Raw genomic sequence first — 21,825 nt, 5'->3', positions numbered from 1 at the left:
GTACACCTTGTGGTCGGGGTTCAAACCGGCACCCTCCTGTTACAAGTCCGAAGCGCTAACCAGTAGGCCACGGCAGCCCACATAAGCGTGTTTGAGGAAGGATTACTGTGATGAGATGCTCCTCGTCCTTACTTGGAGGAACACAGCTGTAGGAGATGTGCAGGTATTTGTAGGTGCCAAAACACGGATCAGTGAAGATGTGGTTGGAGGAATGCACTGTGCATGTGCTTCTTCCTTCGCATCTTAACGAGAGAGAGAGAGAAGGACTTGTATGTTGGAAAAACACCCCAGAAGCCACTTATAGACTGAACAACACAGACTGAAAGATGTTTTTAGATATGAAGCAGACATTACATCCTGCTTTTTACTTAGCAAGGATACATACACAGACAGCCCTTTACACCTTAACACAGTAGAACTTGTGATAACTAATACTGACCTTTCCCTTGTTATGGGGAGTGTTGTGGGAGCATAGCAGTTGGTGTTGCTAAGCTGATGTGCAGGTCGTCCAGAAGAGCAGGTGGTTTCATCAGTCCGGCCATAACTGGCGTCATGGATGTGGATTACGTTTGAACCTGGGTTGGAAGGACAAGCGTTACACCCTGACATGGAAGCAAAAGATGACAGGTACATTTATTTGTTCAAATAATTGAATCTGGCAATTGAGGTTAGGCCAAGCTTGCTACATAGCACCCACACAGCTGATTAGATACTCTGTTCATTTAAAGTGGATAGCACTGCCTCTATGTAGTAGCCTGTTCTTTTCAAAAGATGGCAGTGCCAACCATTTTCTTTTCAAAAGATGGTTTCAAAAGATGACCGTGCCAACCATTTTTTTTCAAAAATGGCAGTGCCAACCATTTTCTTTTCAAAAGATGACAGTGCCAACCATTTTCTTTTTCAAAAGATGGCAGTGCCAACCGTTTTCTTGTCAAAACATGGCAATGCCAATCAGGGGTTCATGGCTATGTGGCTTTAATGGCTAAGTGGCTATATGGTTTTAATGGCTATGTGGCTTTAATGGCTATATGGCTATGTGGCTTTAATGGCTATGTGGCTTTAATGGCTATGTGGCTTTAATGGCTATATGGCTATGTGGCTTTAATGGCTATGTGGCTATAATGGCTATGTGGCTTTAATGGCTATGTGGCTTTAATGGCTATGTGGCTATAATGGCTATGTGGCTTTAATGGCTATGTGGCTATGTGGCTTTAATGGCTATGTGGCTTTAATGGCTATATGGCTATGTGGCTTTAATGGCTATGTGGCTATAATGGCTATGTGGCTTTAATGGCTATGTGGCTTTAATGGCTATGTGGCTTTAATGGCTATATGGCTATGTGGCTTTAATGGCTATGTGGCTATAATGGCTATGTGGCTTTAATGGCTATATGGCTATGTGGCTTTAATGGCTATGTGGCTTTAATGGCTATGTGGCTATAATGGCTATGTGGCTTTAATGGCTATGTGGCTTTAATGGCTATATGGCTATGTGGCTTTAATGGCTATGTGGCTATAATGGCTATGTGGCTTTAATGGCTATGTGGCTTTAATGGCTATGTGGCTATGTGGCTTTAATGGCTATGTGGCTTTAATGGCTATGTGGCTTTAATGGCTAAGTGGCTTTAATGGCTATGTGGCTATGTGGCTTTAATGGCTATGTGGCTATAATGGCTTTAATGGCTAAGTGGCTTTAATGGCTATGTGGCTATAATGGCTATGTGGCTTTAATGGCTATGTGGCTTTAATGGCTATATGGCTATGTGGCTTTAATGGCTATGTGGCTATAATGGCTATGTGGCTTTAATGGCTATGTGGCTTTAATGGCTATGTGGCTATAATGGCTATGTGGCTTTAATGGCTATGTGGCTATAATGGCTATGTGGCTTTAATGGCTTTAATGGCTATGTGGCTATAATGGCTATGTGGCTTTAATGACTATGTGGCTTTAATGGCTAAGTGGCTATATGGTTTTAATGGATATGTGGCTTTAATGGCTATGTGGCTATAATGGCTATGTGGCTTTAATGGCTATCTGGCTATAATGGCTATGTGGCTTTAATGGCTATGTGGCTATAATGGCTATGTGGCTTTAATGGCTTTAATGGCTATGTGGCTTTAATGGCTATGTGGCTTTAATGGCTATGTGGCTATGTGGCTATGTGGCTTTAATGGCTATGTGGCTATATGGCTATGTGGCTTTAACGGCTATGTGGTTTTAATGGCTATGTGGCTTTAATGGCTATGTGGCTTTAATGGATATGTCGCTATAATATATATATATATATATATGTTTTTATCTGAAAACTGTTACAAATCTGGTCCAGAAGTCAAGCTTGTGTAGGTCAGTGTGTGTATATACAGAGTCAAGCTTTTGTAGGTCAGTGTGTGTATATACAGAGTCAAGCTTTTGTAGGTCAGTGTGTGTATATAGAGTCAAACTTTTGTAGGTCAGTGTGTGTATACAGAGTCAAGGTAATAAAATGTGTGAAACACAAACCACATTCCAGTTTTCCTTCGCCACCTTCACATGTCTGGCTGGTCCTTTCCTCTGAAAGAAAGGAATCTGTGAGTTTATGTAAACGCTCCAGTTATGTGACCTGAGCACATTAAATACTCCAGTTATGTGACCTGAGCACATTAAATACTCCAGTTATGTGGCATTAGTGTTGGGTGGAGGATGTTAGTGTTGATCTGTAGGGTGGAGGATGTGATGTGGCCTTAGTGTTGATCTGTAGGGTGGATCTAGTTATGTGGCCTTAGTGTTGATCTGTAGGGTGGAGGATGTGATGTGGCCTTAGTGTAGATCTGTAGGGTGGAGGATGTGATGTGGCCTTAGTGTTGATCTGTGACGCTGGGGGGAGGTGAACATGACATGGGGGAGATGAATGACATGGGGGAGGTGATAATGGGGAAGGTGAACATGACATGGGGGAGGTGAACATGACATGGGGGAGGTGATCATGACATGGGGGAGGTGAACATGACATGGGGAGGTGATCATGACATGGGGGAGGTGAACATGACATGGGGGAGGTGATCATGGGGGAGGTGATCATGACATGGGGGAGGTGAACATGACATGGGGGAGGTGAGCATGGGGGAGGTGATCATGGGGGAGGTGAGCATGGGTGAGGTGATCATGGGGGAGGTGAGCATGACATGGGGAGGTGAACATGGGTGAGGTGATCATGGGGGAGGTGAGCATGACATGGGGAGGTGATCATGGGGGAGGTGAGCATGACATGGGGAGGTGAACATGACATGGGGGAGGTGATCATGACATGGGGGAGGTGATCATGGGGGAGGTGAGCATGACATGGGGGAGGTGAACATGACATGGGGGAGGTGAACATGACATGGGGGAGGTGATCATGGGGGAGGTGAGCATTGGGGGAGGTGAACATGACATGGGGGAGGTGAACATGGCATGGGGGAGGTGAGCATTGGGGGGAGGTGATGCTCTGCTGTGGGTGCTCACCTGGGGAGACACAGCGATAGAGGACCTCCAGGTACTTGGAGATGCCGGCGCACGGATCTGAGAAGATGAGCGATGAAGCCTTCACCATGCAGGTCATCCTTCCATCACACCTTCACAGGAGAGGAGAGGGGGAATAGAACACTGATATCACACCTTCACACTGATATCACACCTTCACAGGAGAGGAGAGGGGGAATAGAACACTGATGTTGAGAGAGGTGTTGCTGTGTTTGACCAATCACTGTCATTGGAGGCTGCTGAATGGTCTACCTTGGTTTATTATTTCAAAAGCAACACAATATAGTTATATTACCTTGAACATGACAAAACATGGATGACCAGCCATTAATGTCCCCCGGTGGAGTATTTACCTTGTTCTCTGACATTAACACATACAATATGCAGCTTTAGACTGTCAATGACATGCTCAGATGCTTTTCTTTTTTTAGCAGAATGTTAGACTTTTGCCTTCATTATGACTGGAGAGTGAGGAGATTGTCATGAAGTGAGTGGGTGAGACAGATGAGGCGAGATCAGAGAGTATTTGGATCAGACTCGTCGTGGACCCTTGGACCCGATAGTGCTGAGAGCGCCTCCTCCACCTCACTGTGATAACGAGTGGAGGGGGGCAGAGATAACGAGTGAAGTTACTTAATAGTCAAAACGTATCTTCACTGTGTTACTTAATAGTCAAAACGTATCTTCACTGTGTCACTTAAGAGTCAAAACGTATCTTCACTGTGTTACTTAATAGTCAAAACGTATCTTCACTGTGTTACTTAATAGTCAAAACGTATCTTCACTGTGTCACTTAAGAGTCAAAACGTATCTTCACTGTGTTACTTAATAGTCAAAACGTATCTTCACTGTGTCACTTAAGAGTCAAAACGTATCTTCACTGTGTTACTTAATAGTCAAAACGTATCTTCACTGTGTCACTTAAGAGTCAAAACGTATCTTCACTGTGTCACTTAAGGGTCAAAACGTATCTTCACTGTGTCACTGAAGAGTCAAAACGTATCTTCACTGTGTCACTTAATAGTCAAAACTTGTCTTCACTGTGTTACTTAAGAGTCAAAAGGTATCTTCACTGTGTCACTTAAGAGTCAAAAGGTATCTTCACTGTGTTACTTAAGAGTCAAAATGTATCTTCATTGTGTTACTTAAGTGTCTAATCGTTTTTGCATTGTGTCACTTTAGAGTCATACTGTATTATCATTGTGTGTGTGTGTGTGTGTGGTGTGTGTGTGTGTGTGTGTATGTGGTGTGTGTGTGTGTGTGTGTGTGTGTGTGTGGTGTGTGTGTGTGTGTGTGTATGTGGTGTGTGTGTGTGTGTGTGTTACCGTTTCTTCACTTCTGAGAGAGAGCTGGGGGCGGAGCAGCTGGTGTTGGACAGCTCGTGGCATGAGCGTCCATCAGAGCAGGTGATCCTGTCTGTCCGACCGTAACTGGCCAACTGCACATCAATCAAGTCTGAACCTGATGGACAGACACCAGCAAACAGTGACATGCATGTAATAGCACACACACACACACACACACAAACACATTATACAAACACCACACACCACACACACACACACATACACACACCACACACACACACACACACACAACCACACACACACACGCAACACACACACACACACACACACACACACACACACACACACAACACACACAAACACATACACAACCACACACACACACCACACACACATACAGACACACACACACACAGTATATATACAGTACATACCACAGTCAAGGGAGGTGTATCGATCTTCACATCCCTGGGTATACTCTGAGAGACATACAATATGGTTATACTTCATCTGCACACACACACACACAGCTCATCAAGTTACAGTACACAGATACATGTTATGCATTCATATATAAAATATAACTTTGAATATACATAGGCATTCACACATGTAACCTGCAACCAGCGGTTCAGATATAACCTATAGCCAGCAACCAGATATAATCTATAGCCAGCAACCAGATATAATCTATAGCCAGCAACCAGATATAAGCAACCAGATATAATCTATAGCCAGCAACCAGATATAAGCAACTAGATATAATCTACAGTATAGCCAGCAACTAGATATAATCTATAGCCAGCAACCAGATATAAGCAACTAGATATAACCTATAGCCAGCAACCAGTGTGGGGGGGGGGGGGGGTGACCTATTTAACAACATTTGATTCTTTCTGAGCAATTAAAATGCTTAGAGATACTGCTGTGTACAATCTAAATGTAGTAAAGTATTTTGTAACATATTGATTAGTATTATGACCGCCGCTAGCGAAGCTAGCGAAGCGGTCATATAGGGATTGTCAAAGTTTTTTTTTTTTTTTCCCCGTCATCTACTTCCTGAATTTTTGGTCAACGATACCCGGGACACCGAACCACCGGGGCACATGAAATTTGGTGGGTATGTAGCCCCACTAGACTTTTACGGAAAAATTTCGTTTCGTCCCCGGGGGCCACTCCCCCCCCCGTGCTGGGCCCCCCGAACCGCAAAAAAAGCAGTTTTTCCTAAATAACTACCTGAACCGTGGCACTGAGGATGAAGAATCTTTTATGGTATGTTGGTTTCAAGGGCCCACATCAATTTGGCCCATAATCACTCATTTGTGATTTGCACCCCCCCGGTAAAAAATGAAAATGCAATATTATTCTGCTTTAATCACCCCTATCTTCAGTTAAGATGTTCAGAACTGCACCAAATTTGATGTGTATGATTGACCTGGCATTCTCTGGGGGTATGTCAAGTTTCATAGAATTTCATCCATGGGGGGGTCTAAAAAAAATTAGGTTATGTGTACATTTAGTGACTGTACACTCATTGGCCTGTAGATGGCGGTGCACACATATACACATGCACACACACACAGGCACCCACATACTATCGGTATTAGAACGGCCAATACATAATTACAAATTCAGTAGGATTAAAAGAAAGCCAAAATAAATATTCATCATCATCATGGCTGCATTTCCAGTATTGGCGATAAGTAGTCGTTTGTCCACTAGATGGCGCATCGTTGCAGTGAGACGTAATTTTGTTGGAAGTTAAAAGTGGGTTGGAAAAACAATGGACACTTCCTACAGAGAACGTCTAATAAGGATAGGACGATGTTCACATGAAATGTAATTCCCATTTCTTCTTGAAGCCGAAATAAATCTGAGGATGTTTATCGGACATGCTTGGTTTTTACTGCAGGTACGTTAATCTTATAATATCAATAAGGACCTAGGTAATGTTACAGTTAGCGTTGGTTGAGTGATGGAGGCCAATTTGTTTGATTGCATTTGTAGAAAACTATAAATGTGGTTATACCAAGCAAATTGATAGCAGCACTGTAATTGTATCTTTCGACTGTCATTTGTTACACGTGCTACAAAAATCATTCTGTGCAATGGAAGATTTTAAGTGCGTGCAGGGTGTGAGAGGGGAATCGATGTGCTTTGATTCCAGCTTGGTAGTTGTAGTCTGTGAAATTAAAAAGCACGTGTGTGTGAAGTATCCAAACATTGACACCTTCATTTCATTATGGCTGCTTTAGCAACACACCTTAAGCTACTGTGTAGTGGGTCCCATTTAGAAGTGGCTACTTCATCCGCGCTTTCCTTGACTCATGGAGCTGCGTGAATTTTATTACAACTTTTCGCCACGATATGGCAGTTTAAGTCCGCTTGATACTGTAAGGCGTAAGCCATTGGTTTCCAAAGGAGATTTTATTTGTGTCGCCAGCATAGCCTATTGACAATTTATGTTGTAAATAGGCCTACCTTATAAGCCTACCTGTAGCTTAGGGAAGCTAACAGCTTTCTATTAGGATCTAGTTTGTTAGTTACATTCAGTGCCGGCGCTCCGCACACGCACATCACGCACTGCGCGTAGGGCACCAAGTGCCTGGGGGGGGCACCAAAAAATCTGGGTCGTGAAAAATCACCACAATAGGCTACTAGTGTTAATAACAAATAAAATATGTCTAAAGCATGTTAATATGCAAAAGCAATACAAAAGTAATATAGGCCTAGATCAAATTAGTCGAGAAAAAGGTGAATCTCCTGTGCAGCCCTCTCTCCAGTCTCCCTCTGGTACCCCCTTCCCCCACCTCCCAGTGGTCTGTTCGATTATTCCTCAATCCCAAATTTGGCAGAGAGTAGATGTGACCGGTGGAATACACTCTGCGTTGTGATTTGCTGTTTTTGAGTGACTGACGTGACACGGGATGACGATGTATTCGCGGGCTTTTATTCTCTCTGCAAAACAATAGGGACAATACAGTGAAGCAGGCAGTAGGTTCTCCTTCCCCCAACTCCTCTTCCCCAAAGTGACAGAGACAGGGCCAAAAAGCACAGGTAACCCACACAAAACATACTAAATACAAAATACAAGATATAAAATAAAAGTAACATCAATCATTACATTTAAAAGGTTAACACAACTAGTCGCTAGGATTTAACCATTAAACTATGCTACCTAGCCTAGCTCCTGATAGAGACCTAATGGAAGTAGCTAGCTAGTATGGCTAACTTAGTTAGCAACTACGCTAGCGGGAGCTAGCATGCTAATTAACTGTACAAGGTTACAAGCAAAATAACACCATGACAAAGTGATAAACAAACAGAAAACAATGACACACCTGCAAAACAATAGGGACAATACAGTGAAGCAGGCAGTAGGTTCTCCTTCCCCCAACTCCTGTGGTGAATTATAAATAGCATGCTAAGTACTAGCGATCGCTAACAACATACAGTAGCATTATACAGGGTACAGGCTACAGCCACAGGCTAGTCACAGGTTCATTTTACACCATGTGACACGAAAGTACAAAATATAAAGAAATAAACAAGAAAGCTCCATAATAGATAAAACAAAGTGTACAGAAAGTAAGTATAGGTAAAGTGATAGTTATGATAGTAGTGAAAGACAGTATAGGGTGAAGATATTTAATATAACATGAAAGGAGGGATAGACAGATAACATACCTCTTCCCCAAAGTGACAGAGACAGGGAAGAGGTGAAGGGCACAGCGAAATATGAATATGAAAAATTGATACATTAGAGGGGGCGGGAGACTACGGAGGCCCACTAGGACTCTCACTGTACTGGCGATACAAGGCAGTGTGTCAAGGCAAAAACCATCTTTGTGTAATTATAAAACAATAGAAATGTGACCTGTTACATAGACATCGCCTTGAAAAGGCACTAAGAGTCGGGGGCGGAAAAAAGGAAAAAAAAGGAGACAGCGGGATGATGCTCGCGCTTGCAGTTAAGACAATGTTTTAAATCAATTTAAAAAAAGGTTTGTAGCCCTTGCGTGTATGCATGTCTATGCTTATGCCAGGTAATACTACTACCGTCAATAGGCCTACACTTTGTAACGTAAGCTCCTACTAGCCATGTTCATGTTCAAGTGTTAGGCCTACATTGCAAATGATTTGATGCTGGCTAGCTAGTTATTTTACGTTGTGGCTATGGATATGGATTATGGGTTATTGAATGCAATTCAACACTTTCCTTTAACGTTAGCAATCGGTGCATAAGACTAGCAATCCTTCCTCAGGTTGCTAGCTAGCAATGCTATTTCTGATTATGCTTAATCTGGGTTTGCTATTTCTTTGAGCCATCAGAGATATAGTCAGGTAACTTTAGCCTATTAGCATAGTTTGCTTTGCATTTCAGGACGCTTTTTTGGCGTTTGTTATCAATTATGATCAAACGATCTAATTGTGTAGTGAAAAAGTAACGCTACAAGTGACACTTTCACAACGTAATGAAATGATTGGGAACAACTCTTGGTAAGGTGAACTTTGAAAAACCCTGCAACTGAACATGATATGATTTTGCCAAATTAGACAGCTTTAGATAAATTTACTAGTTGTTGTTCTATGCGGTCATTTCCAAGATACTAGGCCAATAGCGACATCTGTTGGTGAAACTGCAATTAGAAAAAATAAGAAATTCTGAATGGTTTTTATTCCTTTGGTGGTGGTGGTGGTTGGTTGGGGTGTGTGTGTGTGGGGGGGGGGGGGGGGGGGGCACCACGGGCACCACCAAGCATTTGTGCTTAGGGCACCCAAATGGCTAGCGCCGGCCCTGGTTACAGTTTTGTCATAACTCCCTGATGCATTTTTGCATTTAGAATAGCCAGAGCGTGGATATCTCAATCGGAAAATTAAACAATATCGGGTGCCTATGGACTAGGCTGGGTGAACCCAGCCTGATCTGCCTGCTATTTATTTTTTGATTTCTTAAAAGACTGAGCTTGGTCTGGTGAAAGCCAGACTAGCCATGGACCTCAGTTACACAATGCAAGGGAACATGAATCAGCCTATATTTGCACGAACAATAACGGACAACAGCTCTTCAACTTTGGCCCGTTAAAATGTGTATGAACAGTCTAGCGACGCATTTCATCAAGGCCCATTTGGACATGTCAGTTATTTGCACCACTGGTTAGATGTAAAACAGCATTTCGTTTCAGACTACTGTTACTTAATTTGTGCATTAACAATAACGTTTCAGACTACTGTTACTTAATTTGTGCATTGACAATAAAGTATTACATGAACTAAAGATGACTAAAATCTTATGTAGAAGAAGAAACATTCACAAAAAATCCATCCATCCAAAAATGACCTTTGTTTTTGATAGCTGTGGAAAACGGCATGGAACTGACAGAGATGTTTTTGTTTATAAATACATAAATAAATAAATAAATAACATTATGCTGATACCTTTTGCTTTTCCCAAATACAATGTAGCCTACAGGTGTAAGTGACCTTTCATCAATCCAGTTGCAATGGATGAACTGTGATGAACTGCCCTACTTGTGATTGTTTAGAGATTTTAAAGGTTTTATAACAATGCTACATCTTCTTTGGCTATTCTACAATCTATTCACCTTTCAGCACCAGTAGGCTACTTTCTGTGCAGCCGCACACACACACTCAGGCATGCCAAACAAGCATACACAAAAGTTTCAAGAGTGGGGGATGGAGTAAAATATGGAGACAAATTGAAGTGTGATTTATTTTCGCGGAACGGATATACAGGACTGAGCGGCGGTCATATTTTGTACCGCTATGCGGTACATCTAGTTATTTCTAATTTAATTGCTCTCAGATACTGCTGTGTAAACTGTAAATTGAACCCTTTTGTGCCCCTGGGTGCAGACAGGACAAGGGACCCAGGCCACCTTAAAAGGTGAAAGAAGCATTAATCCCTTGAGGCCTAGGCAGTGTCATGTGCCATTGCAAGGGTCATCTATACCTGCTATATCAGTGTCATGTGTGATTGCAAGGGTCATCTATACCTGCTATATCAGTGTCATGTGCCATTGCAAGGGTCATATATACCTGCTATATCTGTTTTTGTGTTTAGTATTTTGTCTGGACAGTCAGGGATTTTTTCCCATCTGGGAAAGTATAATGTGATAATACTGGCACATGTCCCTCATGTCAGCCTTTATATCAAGGAAAACATATTGGTGTTATTGCATTAATGTCACCAGGAAGCATGCCAGCAGAAATAACTATTCATTTTTTAGGTGGGACTGTTTGGAATCTAGCCATATAAGAGTCATGATGGTGGGGTATTCTATGGCTTAGCAATTTACAAGAACATACAGTATGTACTAAGTGACTTGTCACTGAATGAGGTGTCGTGGGCTTTATGGAAATATATCCTTTAGTTTATATATCTTTTATGTAGTATCTTTATTCTGTGTAATATCATTGTTTTGTGAAACTGAAGTCTGTAGTATGTTCAGTGTGGGAAAGGAAGACTGGTTCAAGTGAAAGAGCAGACCTGGCAGAAAATGTCATAGATAAGGTTTGGTGCCAGGAAATGTAAGCAAAACCTAAAGAATGGCAAAACCTAAAGAATGTAGGAATAACAGGATGAGAGGGCAAAGGTGGAGTACCGTACTTGGTCAGTTATCTGTAAACATGAGGGTCTTTTCTGGGATGACTTGAAGGGGTATAAAGGCTGGACAACAGCCAGAGGATGTTAGCTCACTTTGCTTAGCTTAGCTTTCACTTGCTTGCTTGCTTCACCAATGCTCCGGAGTGCATTAAAGCCATCATCTGCAGTATACATCCACAGTGTGCGGACTTCTTTTGAGTTGTATTATTTAATTTGGATTTGACACCACAGAGGAATGTCTTGTCATTGGATGGAGAATGTGCCTAATACTCCAGGCACATTCCAACTTTTGAATATTTGATAAGGACAGCAAGTTCATTACTTTGGGTTGTTATCATATTACAATTGCAGACCAAAGACCAGGGGTGGGCAAACGTTTTGGCTCAAGGGCCACATTGGGTTTTGAAAATTGGTTGGCGGACCATGCCAGAGCCCTGCCCGTTCCATAGATGATTGACTTGTTTCATTTCCATTTCTGTGCTTCCAGCTCAGTGGCTGTAAGTGGGTCAGGAACAGGATTTCAAGTGATTTTGCACAAATGGCCCAAAAAGAGAAAACCTTTAATATAATTATCATGTCTGATGCACACTCCTACAAACAACATTGTATTGCACGATAGGTAGTATACAATGGCATTGTAGTGCACGATAGGTAGTATAGTGTACAATGGCAGTGTGACTTATTAGTATTGTGTTTAGACTCTGCCATAAGACTCCTTTATCTCTTATTGTGTTTAGACTCTGCCATATGACTCCTTTATCTCTTATTGTGTTTAGACTCTGCCATAAGCCTCCTTTATCTCTTATTGTGTTTAGTCTCTGCCAAAGGCCTCCAGTATTGTGTTTAGACTCTGCTATAGACCTCCAGTATTGTGTTTAGACTCTGCCATAGGCCTCCAGTATCTCTTACAGGGGTATGTAAACATTTCAAATCTAGCTTTACTGACTTTAAATGGCTATTCTGATATTAACCCTTAAAACTCAAGCATTTTTTGCATTTTTATGCATTGTTGCTATTTTTTAATGACTTTAAAGAGGTCTCAGGAATGTTCAACACTGACTATCTTATATCCTTTTTTCAGCACAACTAAGCAATATGATTAAAGTATTGTCATTCCATTTCAACTATAAACACAAACATGAGCGAAAAACATGAAAATATTTAAAATCTGATTTATTTTTCAATAAATTATGGGCAAAAACACAAAGGCATGCAGCGTTTTCTTTACTTCCTGATACATTAAAGGTGCTCTAAGCAATGTTGGGTGCTCTAAGCAAAGTCACTTCTGTTGACGTTAAAACAAAACAAAGAGCTAGTTCCCGAAATCCAAGCAGTTACATCCAAGCAGCTCCCCCGAATCCGGCCCGAATTATCCCGAAAATTATACGAGAACAGAGTCTCGAGTAGTTATTGTCTGATAGAACATTAAAAACCGTTCATGGTGATTGGCTGCTCTTTGCCTGCAGCAGTCCTGTGTCTTTTAAAAAAAATGTATGTGTAGTATACTGGAGCTAATTGATAACGCGCATTGATAATAAGCTCATTTTCATTCATTGATAACGCGCATTGATAATAAGCTCATTTAAGCTCATTTTCATTCGTTGATAACGCACATTGATAATAAGCTCATTTTCATTCGTTGATACGGTGCATTGATAATAACCTCATTTTCATTCGTCGATAACGCGCATTGGTAATAAGCTCATTTTCATTCATTGATAACGCGCATTGATAATAAGCTCATTTTCATTCATTGATAACGCGCATTGATAATAAGCTCATTTTCATTCATTGTTGACATGGCAGCTCAGGCTGGTGTTCTGGGCAAAAAAAAAAACGAGTGTACACACTGCAGCCGTGAGGAGAGGGAGAGTGCAGGCTAACCACACACACACACACTGTAGCCGTGAGGACAGGGAGAGTGCAGGCTAACCACACACACACACACACACACACACACACACACACACACTGCAGCCGTGAGGAGAGGGAGAGTGCAGGCTAACCACACACACACACACACACACACACACACACACACACTGTAGCCGTGAGGACAGGGAGAGTGCAGGCTAACCACACACACACACACACACACACACACACACTGCAGCCGTGAGGACAGGGAGAGTGCAGGCTAACCACACACACACACACACACACACACACACACACACACACACTGCAGCCGTGAGGACAGGGAAAGTGCAGGCTAACCACACACACACACACACACACACACACACACACACACACTGCAGCCGTGAGGACAGGGAAAGTGCAGGCTAACCACACACACACACACTGCAGCCGTGAGGACAGGGAAAGTGCAGGCTAACCACACACACACACACACACACACACACACACACACACTGCAGCCGTGAGGACAGGGAAAGTGCAGGCTAACCACACACACACACACACACTGCAGCCGTGAGGACAGGGAAAGTGCAGGCTAACCACACACACACACACACACACACTGCAGCCGTGAGGACAGGGAAAGCGCAGGCTAACCACACACACACACACACACACACACACACACACACACACACACACACTGCAGCCGTGAGGACAGGGAAAGTGCAGGCTAACCACACACACACACACACACACACTGCAGCCGTGAGGACAGGGAAAGCGCAGGCTAACCACACACACACACACACACACACACACTGCAGCCGTGAGGACAGGGAAAGTGCAGGCTAACCACACACACACACACACACACACACACACACACACACACACACACACTGCAGCCGTGAGGACAGGGAAAGCGCAGGCTAACCACACACACACACACACACACACACACTGCAGCCGTGAGGACAGGGAAAGTGCAGGCTAACCACACACACACACACACACACACACACACACACACACACACACACTGCAGCCGTGAGGACAGGGAAAGCGCAGGCTAACCACACACACACACACACACACACACACACACACTGCAGCCGTGAGGACAGGGAAAGCGCAGGCAGCCATAAGGAGGAGTGATTGGTTGTATAAAACGTTCCTGATGTCTGGGTTACACAAAGCTACAACAACATAATCATTGTGTTTCATTAATGACTGTTTAGTTTATACATCAAAACATATTGTGGTATAAAGTAGGCTATGCCTATTAGCATTACAGGTTCTATACGCACTATAAGCGTATAAGTGGGCTGGATTACCAAATGACAGACAGTTGAATATCTGAATGAAAATAAATTTGGTGCAGAGTTTTACAATCCATGTCACACGACGACCGTGTGAATGTGAATAATACTATGACACAAGCAAGTGAATGACTATAAATAGACACTATACCATCAAGGTTCCAAATCCCAGTGCACTGCCCTTCTTCCCCAGGTGCTTATGGTGTGTAGTGTACTGTAACTATTGAAAAGTCTAAAAGTAGTATACATCGTATACTGGGGGGTATATGTTGCAGACTTTATTTTTGGTGTGAACAACACGTTTTGCAATTTGCTTCATCAGGTTCACGTTCACAGTCAATCTGACACCTGCAGGTGATATTGGTGGTATCATCATCACATGACCACACCTGACCCAGTGAGACTACTCCAACACTCTAACACAGGGGTGGGCAAACTTTTTGGCTCAAGGGCCACATTGGGTTTTTAAAATTGGCCGGCGGGCCGCACAACAAACTCCCCCCCCACACACACATTTTTTATAGCGTATAATTTAGTATGAAAAGTATTTATTTTAATTTTAAAATATTACTTGCTTAAAAATACTGCTAATTTTATGCTGTTTAACAAATGTATAAATTGTGCAGTCGCTTTAAGACAGTCGCTTTAATTCACGTTTATTTCTCAATGATCTTCTGCCTGCTCCGCTATGGCTAGTGCTGTACCTACGGCTGGGCCCTCAGAGTTTTTAAATGGTCAGTAGTGGGAACTACTGTTGCCTTCATGATTTCCTTTTAACAGTTTCTTATAAGGAGATATCAATGATCGACAATGACAAGCCAGCTGGAACCTGCGGCTCTCTCTCCCTCTCGTGAGTGCAGACGTGTTCCCAATTAAATGGATCGCATAATGTTCACGTTAAATCTGCTGCAAAGGAGATAACTAAGAGTTAACTTAGTTTAACATAATGTTCTCTCTATTTAACATGATGTTTTGACATTGACATTGTAAACGTTCTCTAAGGAGAGTGAAAAGCAGTTTGCAGTAAAGCTAACCAACGCCGTCTATCGCAGGAAAAAATAGCGAGCAGCCTGATAACCAAATGAAATGCTCGGCGGGCCGGATGAAAGTGCTTGGCGGGCCGGATCCGGCCCGCAGGCCGCAGTTTGCCCACCCCTGCTCTAACACAACAACCCCGTAACACCGGTCACAACTGCCCCATAACACTCTAACACAACTGCCCTATAACACCGGTCACAACTGCCCCATAACACTCTAACACAACTGCCCCATAACACCGGTCAGTACTCCAACACTCTAACACACCTGCCCCATAACACAACTGCCCCATAACACCGGTCACAACTGCCCCATAACACTGGCCAGTACTCCAACACTCTAACACACCTGCCCTGTAACACCGGTCAGTACTCCAACCCTCTAACACACCTGCCCCATAACACAACTGCCCCATAAGACCGGTCACAACTGCCCCATAACACTGGCCAGTACTCCAACACTCTAACACACCTGCCCTGTAACACCGGTCAGTACTCCAACCCTCTAACACACCTGCCCCATAACACACCTGCCCCATAACACCGGTCAGTACTCCAACACTCTAACACAACAGCCCCATAACACAACTGCCCCATAACACCGGTCAGTACTCTAACACACCTGCCCTGTAACACCGGTCAGTACTCCAACCCTCTAACACAACAGCCCCATAATACCAGTCTGCTATACCAATTTTTGATAACACGATGCACAATTATTTTGAAAAATAACAACTTTGGACATAATGTGTTATTTATCAGACAGCAATGTGTATGTATGTGTGTGGGTTGTGTGGGTTATGTGTGTGTGGGGAGGGGTGTTGTGTGTGTGTATGTATGTGTGTGGGTTGTGGGTGTGTGTGTGTGTGTGTGTGTGTGTGTGTGTATGTATGTGGGTTGTGGGTGTGTGTGTGTGGGTTGTGGGTGTGTGTGTGTGTGTGTGTGTGTGTGTGTGTGAAGGAAGTGAGACTTACTTGCTTTAGTCCCCACACTGCAGGCACAGATCACCACTAGAGGAGAGACAGCGTACACAGATGTGACACATACAAACACACACACACACACACACAGATACATAGACACACACACTCACAATATATACCTGTCACAACATCTCTCTCACACACATACACTATCTCTCTCTCTCACACACACACAATATATATATATATATATAATTGTGCAGATTAATCGATTCCTTACTGGATCATTGATTGGAACATTTACTTTTAAAAAACGCCCTGATGGTGTTGATAAAAACAAAGTGTTGAAAATAAAGTCCTTTGCAATGTCTGCAGCAAGGAATTTGCATATCACCGGAGTTCATCAACTCTATAGTCGCACATCAATGCATTCAGTTTTGAATTTATTTCATCAGCATATTAGGTCATATAATAGATTATTATGGCCGTTATTTGAACAGTGAAAATAATAAGAGTTTTTGAACTTTAATGTCACTAATGCTGATTATTCAATGATTCATTTGAATTTAAATATTTAAAATACTTTCACAGCAAAAAAAAATGTAGATTAATTAATCACAGAGTATGTAATTAATTAGATTATTATTTTTAATCGATTGACAGCCCTAATATATATATATATATATTTTTTTTTTTTTTTTTTTTCTCTCTTTCTTACTCTCTCTCTCTCTCTCTCTCACTCACACACACACACACACACACACACACCGACACACACACACACACACACAGACACACACACACACACAGACACACACACACACACCGACACCGACACACACACACACACCGACACACACAGACACACACACACACACCGACACCCACACACACACACCGACACCGACACACACACCGACACACACACACACACCGACACACACACCGACACAGACACACACACACACACCGACACACACACACACACACACACACACACCCACACACACACAGACACAGACACACACACACACACACACACAGACAGACTTACAGGAGATGAGAGTGAGCTTGATGGCCGACTCCATGGTTCCTGAGAGGATGAGGGGTCACTCACTAGCATCAGGTTCTTATAGCTCAGAGCCAAGTGCCCAATCAGGAAGCTGGGTTGTTGTTAAGGATTGACTGGCCCAATCAGGAAGCTGGGTTGTTGAGGAATGTCACTAGTTTCCTGCTTCGATATGGTGGATAAGGATCAAATGTGAGGGCACACTTGACTTGATGTGACCGATAGTGAACAGTGAGAGAGAGAGAGAGTTTTGAGAGAGAGAGAGAATTTGTCTCATCTAAACTTGATTACTGCAACGCCTTATTCACCTGTTTAAATCGTCATTCCATCTCTCGTTTACAAACTGTTCAGAATTCAGCAGCCAGACTTTTGACAAAGTCTAAATTTAGGGAACACATCACCCCAGTTCTGGCCAATCTTCACTGGTTGCCAGTGAGTTTTAGGATTGATTTTAAAATCCTCCTTATTACCCATAAAGCATTACATGGTTTGGCACCTGACTATTTAACAGATTTATTAACCCCCTACTGTCCAGCTCGGCCCCTCAGATCCTCCAGCCTGGGACTTTTAGTTGTTCCAGAAAGTAAACTGTCAACTAGGGGTGACCGATCATTTGCAGTTAGAGCACCCAAGCTTTGGAACAGCCTCCCTTATAACATCAAATCTGCACCATCTGTGGCTGTTTTCAAATCTAGTCTAAAGACCCACTTATATAAAATTGCTTTCCTTAAATAGTGATTAAATATTAATAATGATTCCACTCATGTCTCTGCTAATTTATTATCATTATTATAATTTCTGTTTGTTTATTTTGTCTTGGGTACGATACTGTATACCTTTTCTATTTTCTTTTTTATATATATTTAGTTAAGTTTGTATTTGTAGTTTGGTAGTTTACTATTTTATCATTTTTTTTAATTATTACTATTATTATTATTATTGTTGTTATCGTTACTATTGTTTTGTTTTTTGCTTTGTTTTGTTTGTTTGTTTGTCTGTAGAGCACTTTGTGCTATGTGCTTGAAAAGGGCTATATAAATACATATTATTATTATTATAGAGAGAGAGAGAGAGAGAGAGAGAGTGTGTGTATGTATGTGTGTGTGTGTGTATGTGTCTGTGTGTGTGTATGTACCATATGTGTGTGTGTGTGTGTATGTATGTGTGTGTGTATGTATGTGTGTGTGTGTGTGTGTGTGAATGGCCCTTGTAATATGATTGACATACAGTATGTAAGTCAATCATGTATTGGATAAAAAGTGTTTGCTAAATGAAAAAATGTAAATTCATATTCATTATCTTCCATTTACACACACACTATTTCAAGACCATAAATGAGAAAATAATGGTGTTAAAAGCGAAAATATCCCGTTAAATATAATGCTAGTGATACTGCAATTAAAAACAAACATATCCCGTTAAATATAATGTTAGTGATACTGCAATTAATAACAAACATATCCCGTTAAATATAATGCTAGTGATACTGCAATTAAAAACGCACATATCCTGTTAAATATAATGCTAGTCATACTGCAATTAAAAACGCACATATCGCGTTAAATATAATGCTAGTCATACTGTAATTAAAAACAAACATATCCCGTTACATAATGCTAGTCATACTGCAATTAAAAATGACATGTCCGGTTAAAAAAGTGTCAAAGCTGAGTCCAGGTTTTCAGTTGTTTTGGTTTGAATACTGTTTGCATGAGCACATGAACCTGGTCATGACAGACAGACACAGAGCAGAGGGAAGCAGAGTAAACATTCACATGTTGCACACCCAATCTTTTAGATAAAAAATACATCTGGCTAAACCCTTGCCCATAATATCTGGACTCATTCAATAACAATCCATGGATTAATGTTCATGATTAGTTATGCTTGTAGTTAATTTATCCTTAATCTCATTACCTCAACTGGGTTGTGTAACACTAAAATAAAACATAAACATATCACTGCATCTGGTCATGCATGTTAAAGGAATGCAGAAGTACACATCTGGGTTTTTACCTTTGAAAACCTGCTAAACTTGCTTGTGTCTTGACTTATACAACAGAACGTTTCACTGCTATAATTACGCTTTCTTGGACTTTTACTGATGAGATCCTGGATGTAATGCATATTTCATCAGCTGTGTGAAACTCAACTGTAAATAAGAACACTACCCATGGCCCAGGAGCACACAGGCTAACCTGCATAAAAACACCATCCAGGGCCCAGGAGCACACAGGCTAACCAGCATAACAACACCATCCAGGGCCCAGGAGCACACAGGCTAACCAGCATAACAACACCATCCAGGGCCCAGGAGCACACAGGCTAACCAGGGCCCAGGAGCACACAGGCTAACCAGCATTCTGCACTGGCCTTGTAAATAAGCTGGAGCTCATTTTCATCTGTTGTCCCTAGCCACACACACACACAGTTTCACACACACACAGACACACACACACACACAGTTTCACACAAACACACAGACACAGACACACACACACACACACACACACACACACACACACACAGTTTCTCTCTCTCACACACACACACACACACACACACAGTCAGTTTCATGATAGAGAGAGCGAGCCTTAGTGCTTTCCTGTTTATGATCATTTCATCACTGAAGATGATGAAACTGCCTTGTGTTATCGTTGCAGCGTTTCTTATCTTCTTCCTGTCAAAATGACCGTGTTTCTATGAAGAACACAGGAGCACAGGACCTGTCTGTTTAAGAGCAGCCTTGGAGCTGAGGAGGAACCGTCGCCATGGCAGCTGTGGTAAGAATGAGTTATTATTATTATTATTATTATTATTATTATATTAGCAGCAGTAGTAATAGTGTTCTGTATTCAGTTGTATGGAGATTATTATTATTATTATTATTATTATTATTATTATTATTATATTAGCAGCAGCAGTAGTAGTGTTCTGTATTCAGTAGTAGTGGAGGGCAAGCGTAGCAGCAGCAGCAGCAGCAGCAGCAGTAGTGTTCTGTATTCAGTTGTATGGAGGGCAAGCGTAGCAGCAGCAGCAGTAGTGTTCTGTATTCAGTTGTATGGAGATTATTATTATTATTATTATTATTATTATTATTATTATTATATTAGCAGCAGCAGCAGTAGTGTTCTGTATTCAGTTGTATGGAGATTATTATTATTATTATTATTATTATTATTATTATTATTATATTAGCAGCAGCAGCAGTAGTGTTCTGTATTCAGTTGTATGGAGATTATTATTATTATTATTATTATTATTATTATTATTATTATATTAGCAGCAGCAGCAGTAGTGTTCTGTATTCAGTTGTATGGAGATTATTATTATTATTATTATTATTATTATTATTATTATTATATTAGCAGCAGCAGCAGTAGTGTTCTGTATTCAGTTGTATGGAGATTATTATTATTATTATTATTATTATTATTATTATTATTATATTAGCAGCAGCAGCAGTAGTGTTCTGTATTCAGTTGTATGGAGATTATTATTATTATTATTATTATTATTATTATTATTATTATTATATTAGCAGCAGCAGCAGTAGTGTTCTGTATTCAGTTGTATGGAGATTATTATTATTATTATTATTATTATTATTATTATTATTATATTAGCAGCAGCAGCAGTAGTGTTCTGTATTCAGTTGTATGGAGATTATTATTATTATTATTATTATTATTATTATTATTATTATATTAGCAGCAGCAGCAGTAGTGTTCTGTATTCAGTTGTATGGAGATTATTATTATTATTATTATTATTATTATTATTATTATTATATTAGCAGCAGCAGCAGTAGTGTTCTGTATTCAGTTGTATGGAGATTATTATTATTATTATTATTATTATTATTATTATTATTATTATATTAGCAGCAGCAGCAGTAGTGTTCTGTATTCAGTTGTATGGAGATTATTATTATTATTATTATTATTATTATTATTATTATTATATTAGCAGCAGCAGCAGTAGTGTTCTGTATTCAGTTGTATGGAGATTATTATTATTATTATTATTATTATTATTATTATTATTATATTAGCAGCAGCAGCAGTAGTGTTCTGTATTCAGTTGTATGGAGATTATTATTATTATTATTATTATTATTATTATTATTATTATATTAGCAGCAGCAGCAGTAGTGTTCTGTATTCAGTTGTATGGA

The 21,825-nt window shown here is 41.1% G+C and overlaps 1 protein-coding gene and 1 long non-coding RNA gene across 2 annotated transcripts in view; both read right to left on the bottom strand.

Moving 5' to 3' along the window:
• LOC121697680 overlaps positions 1 to 17,704 on the bottom strand; it is a 49,086-nt gene extending 31,382 nt beyond the window's left edge. The window contains exons 1-8 of the mRNA XM_042079330.1: positions 17,634 to 17,704; positions 16,631 to 16,666; positions 5,241 to 5,285; positions 4,825 to 4,960; positions 3,482 to 3,591; positions 2,501 to 2,551; positions 440 to 575; positions 133 to 242 (exon numbers count right to left, since the gene is read on the bottom strand). Of these exons, the coding sequence (XP_041935264.1) occupies positions 133 to 242; positions 440 to 575; positions 2,501 to 2,551; positions 3,482 to 3,591; positions 4,825 to 4,960; positions 5,241 to 5,285; positions 16,631 to 16,666; positions 17,634 to 17,667 (658 nt within the window). The 5' untranslated portion in view covers positions 17,668 to 17,704. The remainder of the gene's footprint in view (positions 1 to 132; positions 243 to 439; positions 576 to 2,500; positions 2,552 to 3,481; positions 3,592 to 4,824; positions 4,961 to 5,240; positions 5,286 to 16,630; positions 16,667 to 17,633) is intronic.
• Positions 7,735 to 8,634, bottom strand: LOC121686339. Its single transcript, XR_006023883.1, has 2 exons — positions 8,494 to 8,634; positions 7,735 to 8,206 (listed from the first exon to the last, which is right to left on the bottom strand). It is a non-coding gene; the product is annotated as an uncharacterized LOC121686339 (long non-coding RNA).
• Positions 17,705 to 21,825: the final 4,121 nt, after the last annotated feature.

This window comes from Alosa sapidissima, chromosome 2 (genome assembly GCF_018492685.1).
Source record: "Alosa sapidissima isolate fAloSap1 chromosome 2, fAloSap1.pri, whole genome shotgun sequence".
NCBI classification, from domain to species: Eukaryota; Metazoa; Chordata; class Actinopteri; order Clupeiformes; family Clupeidae; genus Alosa; species Alosa sapidissima.
Note: the sequence above shows the minus strand (reverse complement) of the source record. Positions and strands in the feature narration are given on the sequence as shown.